This window comes from Protopterus annectens, chromosome 1.part2 (assembly GCF_019279795.1).
Source record: "Protopterus annectens isolate FY-2018-M chromosome 1.part2, PAN1.0, whole genome shotgun sequence".
Lineage (NCBI taxonomy): Eukaryota > Metazoa > Chordata > Ceratodontiformes > Protopteridae > Protopterus > Protopterus annectens.
In genome coordinates this window covers 948,269,695-948,284,064 of record NC_056727.1, presented here as the reverse complement: position 1 = coordinate 948,284,064, position 14,370 = coordinate 948,269,695, and the positions used below count along the sequence as shown (strand labels likewise).

At 43.5% G+C, this 14,370-nt stretch overlaps 1 protein-coding gene across 2 annotated transcripts in view; it reads left to right on the top strand.

Moving 5' to 3' along the window:
• SPDYA (speedy/RINGO cell cycle regulator family member A) overlaps positions 1-14,370 on the top strand; it is a 1,384,696-nt gene that overhangs the window by 260,435 nt on the left and 1,109,891 nt on the right. For both annotated transcript variants that reach the window (XM_044059902.1, XM_044059901.1), the window contains exon 2: positions 913-968. In XM_044059902.1, coding sequence (XP_043915837.1) covers positions 962-968 — 7 coding nt within the window. In that variant the 5' untranslated portion in view covers positions 913-961. The remainder of the gene's footprint in view (positions 1-912; positions 969-14,370) is intronic.

The window sequence follows — 14,370 nt, the reverse complement described above, 5'->3', positions numbered from 1 at the left end:
CTGTATTGAATCTGTCTGGAGCCTTGTCATTCCTACAGTTTGTTCATTTTACGTGAAGGTAAAAAGAAGGGGCTACCTGTGTCAAAGTAGACTATTTCCAAATGGTTGTCTCAGACTACTACCTTTTGTTATTCCCAACACAACAAAACTATTCCTGGCAGGGCCAAGGCACATTTTACAAGGGCCTTGGCTGCATGTATGACTTTTTGGAAAGGGTTAGACTCTAGAAGTATTCTAGAAGCTGCAACTCTGTGCATACTTTTACAAAGCATTACAAATTACATTCCTTTTTTAGATCTACGACAGGCTTTTGTGGAAAGAACGCATACCTTCACCCATAGAAGGGGGTTATTTTCACCATAACACACAGCCTGGAGGGCATTATTGTGCTTAGAGAATAGGCTATCTGTAATTGTTTTGTATTTATGTTTTTTTTTTAATTTCTATACATTTATATATATATATATATATATATATATATATATATATATATATATACACACACACACACACACACACACACACTTTTATTTTTTTATTTCATTTTGTGATCACTTAAACAGCAAAGTACTGTTTAGTGAGTGTAAAAAATAGTGGCTGTTTCCTTTTTTTTGCCTGAGCTTCACAGCAGCTTAATATGCTGCCAACCTGCTGGAGAACATTCATACTCCAATGAGGGTGGTGATGCACAGGTCACCCATTCTCTAAGAATGAATTAAATTACTGGTTAGAAAGCCAAAGTAAGGTGTCCTTGCATATGAGTACTTTTTTCTAAGTGGTGTAGTCAGGATAAACAATATTTGGATTCAGAATACAGAGAACTCATTATCACACTGGTTGGCTGTGACTGCGGTATGGACTGGGCATTGTTTTTTATAGCACTGTAACCATATTCTAATATTTATTTCACAGATACAGATGAGTTTACTGAATGGACAGATGACTGTCACTTTGATGCAGCATGTCAGGTAATAAACTTTTTTAAATGTCCTGCTTAGGAATTACCTTACCTTGAACCCAGAGAGACAGAGAGTTTGCTCTTTCTGTATCACTATAGCCAGGAATTTCAAGTTACAAAAGCAGTTCAGTAATTTAACTTGTTTGGATTGGGAATGAGAGACCCATCACTAAGTCTGCTTTTGGAATTTAAACCCTTGGCTGTAATTACACAGAAAGAGCGAGTACTCTGTCCCTGTGAAAATAGTGGTTTTTCATTTACAGTTAACACTCCAGTAACCAACATTCAGTCATTCTTTGGTTTCTAGAGTAATCTAATTCAGAGTCAGTAGCAGTGCAATATTAATTAATATATTAAAAAAGTGTACACTATAGACACCTACTGTATGCCTATAAATGGCTATGACACATTTTGAAAGAATATAGGAAGGATAATTCACCAGACCTGGAGAGTTTAACTACTGAGTGAATGTTGACCATAAAGAACTTGACAGGGAAAATATCGGAGGCTGACCTTAATACCTGCTTTATACAATAGTAGTTAATTTGCATTAGAGAGAGAAACACTGTATCTTTGCACATAAACTGTGATAATTTTTTGAAAGCGGGATGACTGGAAAATGGGAAAGATACTTGTTTTTGTTAGATCAAAGGCATGCCTTTCAGACTGTGTGTCATAAATGTAATAATTACTTGTTAAAATTTATATATGATGTGATTTTGAATAAAAAATAATTTTATTACACCAGGAGCTACCTTATTGATGAGTATTCATCTTGCTATCTTTATAGCCATGCAAAAGATAGAGAATTTCTCTTGTTAGATATAATTGATGCTAAGTCACATGGACAGGCACAAAAAAAATCATCAGATATTTTACTTTTGTCATACTGGATGAAAACATCCACAATTGGCTGTTGGTTTTGTAATTATACAAACTAATGTCATAATAACTGTTTCCTAGAGTATTATGCACAAAGTTTCAAAAATAATGTTTTTGCATTTTATATCTTGCTGTCACTTAGTAATCATGTATTTTTGCATTTTGTATACTGAAACTGCTGGATCACTTAACACTTTTTGACTTCATGATGGTCTTTTTGGCTTAAAATATCTACACCACCAGCTGTACAGTAGTTTGTCCAAGAACTAGAATCCCTGGGATCTAGAAGTTTGCATTCTAGCTTACTGTGAACAGAACGGCAGCAAAAACAGCAAATGTTTAAATTGCAGTGTTTCTCCATATTGCAAGTGAAGAAGTTATATAAGTATTTGGCATGTTTAACATCAAAGATGATGAAAGAGAGAGCTTAACAATATTGAAAGAGAACTTTAAAGTATACTGCAACTAAAAACAAAATCACCAATATGCAAGGCATTTATTATTTCCTAGAAATTAAAAGGACACTAAAAACTGTGGACACTTATGTAACTGAGCTCAAAAACAATGCTTGGTGACTTGACTGACTCACTGATAAGCCAATTTAGAGGCCAGTTGTTAAGATAATCTAATTTCACAATAGATAACACACTGAATGCATCTAGAAGTAGAAATTATGAATACACAGTTAAAAGTTTTGAATAGGGAGCTGACAGTGAACAGAATTAAGACTTTGGAGGGAATTCAGTAAAGCTTACACAAACTTTTTTTCGCGTATTTTAGATTCCGTAAACCCTGCTTAGTAGCCCACAAGTACATACAAATAGGGAAACTTCTATGCAATGCAGATTTAGGCTTAAGCAGGTGAATTTCTTGCAGATTAGCCAGGTGGAGCGATGCAGTGAGCCGGGAGACATCTGTACAGACTCCATGTCTGTGTTAGTAATGTACGTGGAAATTTTCCATGTACAGGAGTCTACACAGAAAAAGGGGATATAACTCCTCTGAAAAGATTAGATCACAGAATTAAATGTGCAAAACATAAATTGTGGATGTCTGAAAAAGGCAGGGAATATGTGAAATTAATATTTTTTTATTAATTTCTGCATATATGTGCTTTGCGCCACAGTGCACAAACATGCTTAACAGAAAAAAAAATTGCAAAAATAACACTTGTATTGTACTTTACATAAATATACTGCAGTGCCTTGTATCAGGTCTGTACAGTGGTGCATTCATGCTGTTACCCAACTTATACAGCTATGAACCGTGTAGTTTCCAGGTTGTCAGCACGAATATTTATGCAAAGGAGGGGTAAATACTGTGCATTTGTTAAATCACTAAAGGGAGTAACCGTGTCCACATATCCTTATCATGTAGGCTCCTACACAATGTTTACGTTCCCACTTGATTTTTCATACTCAGTGTGCATGTTTGCGCAGCATGCCACCTGCTGCAAACAATTTGGGCATAGGTTAGCAGATTCGCATGACCAGATCTCCACATGACACTTATGACATAGTCTACTATAAATACAAACTGGATATATTCAGTTAATATTATATAGTATTGTATAAGCTATGCTGAGCAATGGTGCGCATAGAGCTGTTTCACACAATAAAGTAAGGCCTTTAAATCATGTCAGTTATATCTTAAGCAGGTGAACTGCATCATAATTAGCCTATCCCACATGGTGGACCTACACCACAACTGTTTAAAGTATGCATACACTCTACACTCCGATTTTCTCTTATAAAGTATGCATATACTCTACACTCTGATTTTCCCTTAATAGTCTGAACCATTGGGGTAGAGAGTTGGAAATTATAACTGAGATAATGCTACGGAGTGTTGCAGCTATTCTACATCTGTATGTGCTAGAGACTGAAGTTAATGCTGCTGGTGCTGCTGCTGACAATAGGACTAGGCCGAGGAGGAGAAGAGGGTTCAGGCCCAGAATAAGATGCCAGAAGCTACATGAGCTGGAGATTGCAGAGTGCTACAGGGTGGACAGGGACATATTACAAGAGCTCAGTGAGCTGTGCTGCCCTTAACTCAGAGCCAGAGCTAACAGAGGGGAACCAATCCCAGTGGAAACTAAGTATGTATAGCCCTTAGGATACTAGCTACAGGTACTTTTCAAAGACCAACTGGGGACATGATGGGGGTGTCACAAGCATTTGCATCCAATATACTCCACCAACTTCTGGATGCTATGCTCCCACATGCCAGTGCACACATATCTTTTCCTCTTGCCCCTGAGGTGAGGGCCAGCAAGTACTGGGTGCCATAGATTGCACTCATGTACACATCAAGGCACCACCTGGTGTGCAGGGTGGACTCTACATTAACCACAAGGGATACCACTGCATCAACTGCCAAGTCATGTGCAATGCTAAGGGGATTATCATGAATGTGTGTGCTGCCATCCTGGCACTTATCATGACTTCCATATCTGGCACACATCACAGCTTACTGGATGTTTGCTAGGGGAAACATCCCACAGGGCCATTTACTGGGGGATGCTGGCTATGCCCTGGAACCGTGGATGATGGCACCCATCAGAAATGCACATGCACCCATGGAAGAAAGTTATAATGAGACACACACACCAACCAGGAACATAGAGTGTGTATTTGGACTTCTGGCGTCACTATTCTGGTGCCCCAAAATATCTGGTGGAGCCATGCAGTGTACTCCAGCCACATGTGCACAGATATTCACAGAATGTGCTATGCTATACAATTTGATCCTGCGGAAACAGCTGCAGCAGAATCAGCAAAGAGAGGGGATACACAGCCCCCCACTGGTGCCTAGGTCTCCACAGTCACAAGAGGACTTGGAGGAGGAATTCCCTGCTGATGTCTCTGTATGCTATGTATGCCCTGGCTTTGACTAAGAGACAACACATTGCACATTCACTGACAACCTAGGGACTAACACCTTACTCCTACTCACATACATATATTAAAATTGGTGCCAGCCAAATCACACATCCTGTACCTGTCCACATATTGGCTGTGTACTGCTTGCATCAGACAAAGTCATCCCTGAACTACAGTTGTGTCAACTGCTGCATTTGCAAGGTAAGTCCATAACCTACACTGTAGTATAGTGGATTGTTATGTTATGCCATTGTAGCTATGGACCAGGTACATTACGCAGGTAACTGTACTGGGCTGTTTGGACAGAAATTACATCCACATGGGACTACAGACACCCTTTCCACTAACATGTCACTATTTGTAATCAGTAGGCCTCATGCATGGAATATACATGCAGTCCTACTGCAGCAGATTACTGGTACATCATTCAAGGGACATGTTAGAAAGTGTGGTTAAATGATAGTCAGACTAGTGTGTGTCCTAACAGAACACGGGCGTTTGTTCCCGCAACCCTCCAAACAGCAGATGTTAAGTTGTCAATCTCGCCTTCATTCTTGCTGGATGGGTTCAGAGCCGATCCTCGGCTCCGACTCGGCACTTGCTTAGCTTGAGAACTCCTTTTACCAGCTCGAGGCAACCCTATATCGCATGATGCAAGGCGAGACTACCCCAGATCTCATTTGCCGCTTTGTGAAGAGGTCTCTTTTTTGCCAGCTCAGGTGAGTTTGAATTTTCAAACAGTTTAGTCAGGGTTTTTCTCTCCCTTTCTCCTTTTATAGCTAAATAGTGTGTAGTGTTTCTACAGCCCACCCTATTTCCCCTTTGTTAAAACTTCTAGTTAATTAGTTAAGTTTAATTTTTCAGTTAGGCCTAGGCTTCTTTATTAATCCCTATCTGTGTGTGTGTGTGTTTCTTTTGGGATTAATAGTGTGACTGTTAGACTGTGTGAGTAGTGTTTTTTACTTGGACTATGTCTAAGGAAGGAAAGGTCTCAGGCTTCAAGAAGTGTGACTCGTGCTGTCAGAAAATGTCTCTGACAGACGGTCACACTTCTTGTGTTTACTGCCTGGGGCCTTTACACCTGCAGGACTCCTGTGCCTTATGTCATTCTTTTAGCCAGAGAGTCCTGCAGGAGAGGAGGAACAAATTGATCCTCCGTGGCTTATTAAAGCCAGAAGGTTCACCCACTAAGACTGGGTCGAGTAAACCTTCAAAGCCACCTAAGGTTCAGGCTACAGTTGTTAGGCCTTCTCCGGTGGCTCCAACTCCTTCGGAGTCAAGATCGGCTCCGGCTGGAGCCGATCGATCTACCTCTGATGTGACAGTGTCGGTTCCTGCTGGCTCCGACACTCAATCTACAGTTGCCTTGTCGGCTCCGGCTGGAGCCGATGTGTTATCCAGTATCGGAGCCGAGAAGCCTTCGGCTCCATCTGGAACCCAAAGGACGTCGACTCCGATGGCTTCGTCCAGGAAGAGATCTTGGTCCCCTTCTTTGGAATCGATCCACTCGGCTCCGGGGTCTCCTCTTTTGTCGGAACGGAGTCATCGGAGCCGATCTTCGAGATCTTCCAGGCTGTCTGACCACGATTTAGAGAGGGTGGTAAGCAGGCTCTTGAAGTCACAGGCACTAGCCCAAATGCTTCATAGCCCGTCTCAGCAGACTTCGGCTATTGCTCTTCCCCTTGAACTTCCTCCTCCGACTCCCCTGAGTTCGGAGCCGGAGCTTCTCGGGACAGCGACCGTGTCGGCGCCGGAACCGATACATCCCCTTTTGGCTCCGTCGTCTTCGGCTCCGATCTCCTCCATGAGACCTTCCTTGGAGGGATCCGGTCGTCGAGTTTCCCTGGTCGGCTCCGAGGGGGCTAGTGGCATCGGACCCTTGTCCGACCCCGCTCTCCCTCTCGGGGCTTCGGCCTTGGTAAGCTCGGCACCGACATCGGCCTCGGAGCCTTCTCTCTCAGTGGAGCTGGGAGTTCCTATTTCTTCGGAGAGGGAATATTCTGGCCTCCCTGGGAGAGGGGCCTTTGAGGTGATGAGGAGTGTCCTGGCACCTGAGCCAGGTCAACGGTCCATCCCTTTAGCTCCTCCCTCTTCGGTGCCTGTTGATGTCTCTTGCCAGCCTCTTGCTCTCAGGCCCAGGGATCCATCGCCCCAGGTTTCCCCATTGGGAATAACTTTCTCTTCCGAGGTTTCTCCTGATCCTGCAGGGGAACCCCCTCGGAAGAGGACGTGTAAGAGGAAACACACAGACTCCCCTGAGTCTACAACATCTGATACCGACTTAGATGAGTCGGAGGGTTCCCCACGGTCCCCCTCTGAGGATGTCTCATTTTCAGACATCCTTGAACTCCTCAAACAGAGGGGGAACTGGCCCTCCATTGACCCCTCCGAGGATGAGTCGGTATACCTGGAGGCTTTTGGATCCCGACCCTCCACCTCCTGGGTGTCTCCGCCTTTCGACCCACTTATGCAAGTAGTGGCTCGGAAGGCGTGGGCAGCTCCAGTTTCTGTTGAACCGGTCCCCAGGAGGCCATCCAAATTTATTACGGCCCCTTCAGATAAGCAGTTTCTCTCTAAGGGTGTCTCTGTGGATGCTATGGTGGTGGCGGCCACCAAGAAGGAACTGGCGGATCCTTCAGTGCCTGTCCATCCTCCTAACAAAGATTCTAGGACCATGGACAGGTATGGCAAGCGGATGTTTTCTTCAGCGACCTTCGCTATGCGTTCGCTGAACTACCTTTGTCATTTCACCAGACTTCAAAGAGATATTCTCAAGGAACTAGGTGAAGTGGTTCAGGATCCTTCAGCTGCTGGGGCTCAAGACAAGATTGCCTCACAGCTAGCAATCCTAAATTCTTTAACCAACTCCTCCATGCGGCTCATATCATATGCAGCCGATGGAGCGAGCAGAGCCGCAGGCACAGGAGTGGCTCTTAGACGTCAAGCCTGGATGCGGCTTTGTAATTTCGCGGACCCCTTTAAGGCGTCCTTCACCAATACTCCCTTTGACGGTTCGGCTTTGTTCGGACCTCAGGTGAAGGAAACCTTGACCAGGTGTGAGCAAGACGGCAAAACTCTTTCTGCCGTTGGAGTCCATTTTTCCACCCCTTCTAGACCCTATCCCAAAGGTCAGAAAGGAGGAAAGATGTGGTTCGGGAAAGCCCAAGGAGCAGCGCTGGACACGCGTGGTCAGTTTACCCCCAGAGGCAGAGGGGGTAACAATAATAGACGCCGCCCTAGAGGCAGGGGGGTCCTCAGAATCAGGGCAACAGGGAGTCTCTTCCTGAGAAGCCCTTTCAGCATCCCTGAGGTGTTGCCCGACTGTCCACCCTTGGAGGCAGTCGGGGGAAGGATATCGCTGTACCCAGAAGCCTGGCGTTCCCTTTCACAAGATATGTGGGTACAGTCGATCATATCCGAGGGTTTCAAAATCCCCTTCGTAAGGTATCCCGTACCCCACCAATCCCTTCCAGACATCTCACTCGGTCAAAGGGATTTGGCAAAACAGGAGGTTTCAAAGCTCCTAGAAAAAAGAGCCATCCAGACTGTTCCAGCAGACCAAGTCGGATCCGGCGTCTACTCGAGATTCTTTTTGGTCCCCAAAAGGACGGGAGATTGGAGACCTATATTAGACCTGAGCAATCTAAACAGATTTGTCAAGAAGGCAAGATTCCGGATGGTCACGCTTCAGTCCATTCTGCCCTTTCTGGGCAAGGACAACTGGATGTGCTCGATAGACCTTCAGGACGCATACTATCACATAAAGATACACAGGCACTCCAGGAGGTTTCTCCGCTTTCAGCTAGGGACCAGTCATTATCAATTCAGAGCCCTGCCCTTTGGCCTCACTTCAGCCCCCAGAGTGTTTACCAAATGCATGGCAGTGGTCACAGCTCATCTGAGATGTCAAGGATTCCAGGTGTTTCCTTATTTAGACGACTGGCTCCTCTCCGCCACCACCAAGCATCAGCTTCTTCAGAGCAGAGACTACACTCTGCAGCTTTGCAAAAGTCTGGGGATATCGGTGAATTTCGAAAAATCTTCTCTGCTGCCTTGCCAATCTATCACCTTTATAGGCGCAGAATTAAACACCGTCAATTTGTTAGCCAGACTAACAGATCAGAGAATTCTGGACATCCAAAGATACGTTCGAATTTTATTGCAGAGCAGCAAAATCACAGCCAGATTGGTTCTGAAAGTTCTAGGTCTTATGGCTGCAGCCATAGTACTTCTACCATTAGCTCGCTTCCACATGCGTCTTCTGCAGTGGATGTTATTCACTCAGTGGTCGTTCCAGAATCTTCCTATGAGGCACGAAATCTTAGTTACTCATTCGTGCAGGACTCATCTAACCTGGTGGATATCTTCCCCTCTACTTCATCAAGGCCGACCATTTGTTCCCCCTCCTCCAGTTGCCACAGTCACCACGGATGCCTCTCTGATCGGGTGGGGGGGCATTATCAGGGCAGGATGGTCCACGGGACTTGGCAACCCATGGAATACCACCTGCACATAAATGTCCTGGAGATGAGAGCGGTGCTTTTAACGTTGCAAGCCCTCAATGACTTTCTTCCCACGGGGACTATTGCAGTTCAAACGGACAACATGTCTGTGGTCTGGTACATCAACAAGCAGGGCGGGACCAGGTCCTGTCCTTTGTGTCGAGAAGCTCTCAGACTTTGGCAATGGGCAATCTCCTCTCATCGGTTTCTGATAGCAATGCACATCCCCGGCAGGTCCAACCTCTTAGCGGACAGACTGAGCAGAGCCATTCTCATGCCTCACGAGTGGTCTCTCAATCAATCTATAGTGGACGAGATATTTCTGAAGTGGGGCACCCCTTGTTGCGATCTTTTTGCTACACCCCAAAACAACAAATGCCCCGACTTCTTCACCCTTTTTCCCCTACCAGGCCAACCCCTGAGAGACTCTCTAACCCAGGATTGGCCCCGGGGACTTCTGTACGCTTTTCCTCCTTTTGCCTTAATTCCACAAGTCATTCAGAAAGCTACCGTCTTGAGGGCCAAGTTGATTCTCATTGCCCCTTACTGGCCTCGACAAATTTGGTTTCCGACTCTGCATCGTCACCTCCTGGTGCAGCCCTGGCATCTGGACCCAGTTCCGGACCTTTTGATCCACCAATCGGGTCAACAGCACCGGGCCATTCGTTCTCTCAACCTCACTGCTTGGTTGCTCCACTTCCTTCCCTAGCCAGGCTTCCTATGATCTCTGATCCTGTCAGAGATATCTTAATAGCTTCTTTGAAGTCGTCCACCAGAACGGTTTACGCTAGCAAATGGCGACGTTTTTCCCTTTGGGCAAACTCCAGGCACATTGACCCCTTTACTGCACCTGTGCATTCTGTTTTAGATTTTCTAGCTGAAGTTTTTCAGTCAGGATCTTCTTCATCAACAGTCAAAGTTCAACTGGCGGCTATTTCCAAATATCATGTTGGCTTGCAAGATCGTAACATTATGTCACATAGACTATGTAAAGCCTTTCTGAGAGGAGTTTTTCTCCTGAAGCCTCCAATAAAACATCCTCCTCCACAATGGGATCTGAATTTATTGTTAGCATCCTTGATTTTACCACCCTTCGAACCGTCTGCTTCATGCTCCTTGAAGTTATTGACCTGGAAAACTATATTCTTACTGGCTGTCACTTCAGCAAGAAGGGTATCCGAGATTCAAGCTCTCTGCCTTCGTTCCCCTTACTTGGTTTTTCACAAGGACAGGGTATCCTTGAGGACAAATCCATTATTTCTCCCCAGAGTTGTTTCTCAAACTAATATTAATCAATCCATCGATCTACCAGTTTTTTTCCCAAATTATTCTGACAGAGCTGAACAAAAGCTTCATTTTTTGGATGTCCATCGTCAGCTCAGGTTTTATTTGCATAGAACTAAACAATTCAGGAAGTCAGACCAATTATTTGTCTCCTATGCAGAAAACAGGAAAGGTCTCCCAGTATCTAAAGTGACCTTATCCAGATGGTTATCGTCCACCATTTCTTACGTGTATTCGCTCAGAGGCAAGCAACTACCCTCTAAACTGAAGGCGCACTCAAACAGGAGCCTATCCACTTCTACAGCTTTTCAGGATAGGCTACCCATTGATACCATTTGTGCAGCAGCTACTTGGGCCACTCCTCATACCTTTGTCTCTTATTACAAATTAGATTTGGCCTCCAGGTACAGAGCCAGTTTTGGTTCCATAGTACTCAAGAGTCTGTTCCATAGAGCCACCCGGGATACAGGTGCTAGGGACGCGGTCCCATCCAGCAAGAATGAAGGCGAGATTGACAACTTAACATTTAGAAGTTATGTACCTACCATAACGTTCCATGTTAGTTGTCTTCTCTCGCCTTCTTTCTTGCATCCCTCCCTCCTTCCCCCTGGCCTGGACAGATCTTGAAGGGTTCCTCTTTCTCAGGTTTTTCTCTCCTGAGTCTTCAGTAGAAGAGTCTATCTAAAGAACTCTTTGCCTGGTTCTACTAGGTTTGTCTTGCTCTTCCTTTGGGAGTAGTTTTTATTTAGCAGGGTATTATAGCTACCAAACGAGATCTGAGGTAGTCTCGCCTTGCATCATGGGATATAGGGTTGCCTCGAGCTGGTAAAAGGAGTTCTCAAGCTAAGCAAGTGCCGAGTCAGAGCCGAGGATCGGCTCCGAACCCATCCAGCAAGAAAGAAGGCGACAGAAGACAACTAACATGGAACGTTATGGTAGGTACATAACTTCTAATTTTCCCTTGTAACTGCATAATAATAAATCATCTGTGCTGTATGAGCATTTCAAACAGTTAGTATAACACATAGCATCAGGACAGTAATGTACAATTTGAGCTTACATTTGATGTGTTAGTTAATCGAGAAGAGCAAAGTACATATTTATGCAGGTGATGTTGTGATGAATGATCCTCTGTCTGTCAAGCAGCTTTTATGGCTTAAAGGACTAAGGCAGGTAGCTTGTGTGATGGTGTTTGGGATTCTAAGCCCGAAATATCCAGATATTTTGCATGTGAAGTAGTTATAAGTATTATTTTACAGACTGTGACTCTGTGTGTGCTATACTAGTATTAAACTATTTCATATATTAATTACACATTTGCGTCTGCGCCGCATATGGAATACCTATTTAAAAGGTCTTGGGTAATATTGGATAAGTTATTATTAGAATTGTAACAGTTGGGACTTGAAACCATATAGCAACATGCATATGTTGAAACTGGCTCTAGTACCACCTATAACATGATGTAGTATAACAATATAATAACAGCTATGAATGAAAATTGTGCTGTGATATAATTTATATAGATATGACAGGGCCATACACAAAACACTGATCAGTACATTAGAACAACTAGGTACTGATGCACTCTTGATAGGATGGATAGCTGCATGGCTTACATATATGACATGGCAAGTATCATACAGCAATTGGACAAGTGAAATTCATGTTTACAGTCCAGGTGTGACCCACAGAGCTCTGTCATAGGCCCACACTTGTTTAGACTTGTCTTTAGACCTATCTTTTTCATCTGATTTTTTCTACATTCTGTATGCAGATGACCTGAAATTGGGTATACTGATTACATGTGTTAGAGATGGAGCATGTCTGCTAAATAACTTGACTAAATTAACCATTTGGGCACAGGAGCATAATACACTGATAAATACATCAAAAATTAAGCATATGAGATTTAGAAGACATAAATAGAAAGGTGAATATTAAGCACAGCACACAGTGATTGAAACTGTAGATTCATTTATGGACCTGAGTATATAGGTAGATGCAGCTTTGAGTTTTTCTAATCATAATCCTGGCCTGGAGTACAGCTAGGTATGGGGTGGAGTCATGTTTATGGAACAGTAAGTGTTTGAAGTAAGCAGTGCGCCTCCCATTTGCACTCTGCTTAGCAATGCACAAACAATCCAAAAATGCCAGTGCGCATGCCTATACACTTAGTTAAGCAGAGCACAAATCGCAGTCTGTTTTAAAATTTTTAATATATATATACATACACACATACATGTATGTGGGTGTGTATATATATATATATATATATATATATATATATATATATATATACATATACACACACACATATATATATATATATATATATATATATATATATATATATATATATATATATATATATATGTGTGTGTGTGTGTGTGTTTTGTGTGCATGTCTGTATTGCCTTACATACCCAGATCATGGAGAGTTAAGCTGCAGTACGACACTTATAATGTTGGACAAAGGACCAAAAGGAGGGGCTCATCATTAGATAATGCACTTACAAAAATGTGGAAATGCATAGAATAACATATGTTGCAATTGGAGGACTATTGAGATATCTTAAGTTCAGTGCTCCTGCAGTCTTCTCTCACTTGATGTGTAAATGATACCACATTTGACAGCAAACCACAATTTAGTGTGAACACACATAACTATGTGTCAAACCTGTGTACTTGTAAACATCTGGACAGTGGTGAGTCATACCACATCTCCCTAAGACAGCATGTGGAAACCTTGAAAATGTACGGCATACTATATGAAAACGTACACATATTGTGAAGCTATATATTTGTATCTACGGCAGCAGCAACACCCACATTCACTACAGACCCCTGTGTCTGCTGGATTTCACCACACATACATCAACAACTGAACAAGTTGTGTAATGTATTGTCTTGTGTGCACACTCATTGACAGAGCTAATTTAGTTTTGCCACAGGCTTGCCCATCCAAATGCAGACACATATGCCCAATATGGGTACTGTTGTCACATAGCTAGGCTACTAAACAGTTTTCTGACTGTTAGGCTACTAACTGCAGATGACAGTAGGAAGCAGTGTGACTCCCCAGGCCTCTCAAGCTGTTCAACACAGGGCTTGTTTATGTTGTCTGGAATTGCCTCACGTGCAGTCATTTACAGAGCAGACTTGAGCCACAGTGCTTGTGTTAAATACTGTGATCTGTAGTGTATAAGAGTAGATAGGTAGGGGTTTTAATCTCATGCAAGCCCACTTATTGTTTATATGTGTGTATCTCCCCCCAAAGAAAAAGTGTGAATCACACACTGATTTCCAAACTGGCATGGGTTTGCAGTTTTTGGCCCTTGCAGTTGATGCAGGCCTGCAAATGCTTGTCCTCTACAAAGCCTGCTGATGCCAACTACCATAAGATTACCTAAAGCCATGTTAATGTCAGACTTGAGCTGTGGCATGTGCGTTAAGTACTGCGATCTGTAGTGTGTAAAACTAGATATGTAGGAGTTCTAATCTCACTCCAGCTCATTTGGTGTGTGTGTGTGTGTGTGTGTGTGTGTGTGTGTGTGTGTGTGTGTGTGTGTGTGTGTGTGTGTTCATCTCCCTGCAAAACAGGTGTGAATTACAAATTGACATGGATTTCTACTGTTTTAGGCCTTGCAGGAGCTGCAGGCATCCTAACTCTTGTCCCCCACAGGGCCTGTTGATGTCATCTACTATAAGATTACTTAAAGACAAGTTAATGTCAGACTTGAGCAGTGGCTTGTGAGATACATTGTGTGTTCTGTAGTCTAAACTTAGATAGGTAGGGGTTCTGTTCTAACTACAGCCAACTTGGGAGGTGTGGGTGTGTGTGTGTGTGTGTGTGTGTGTGT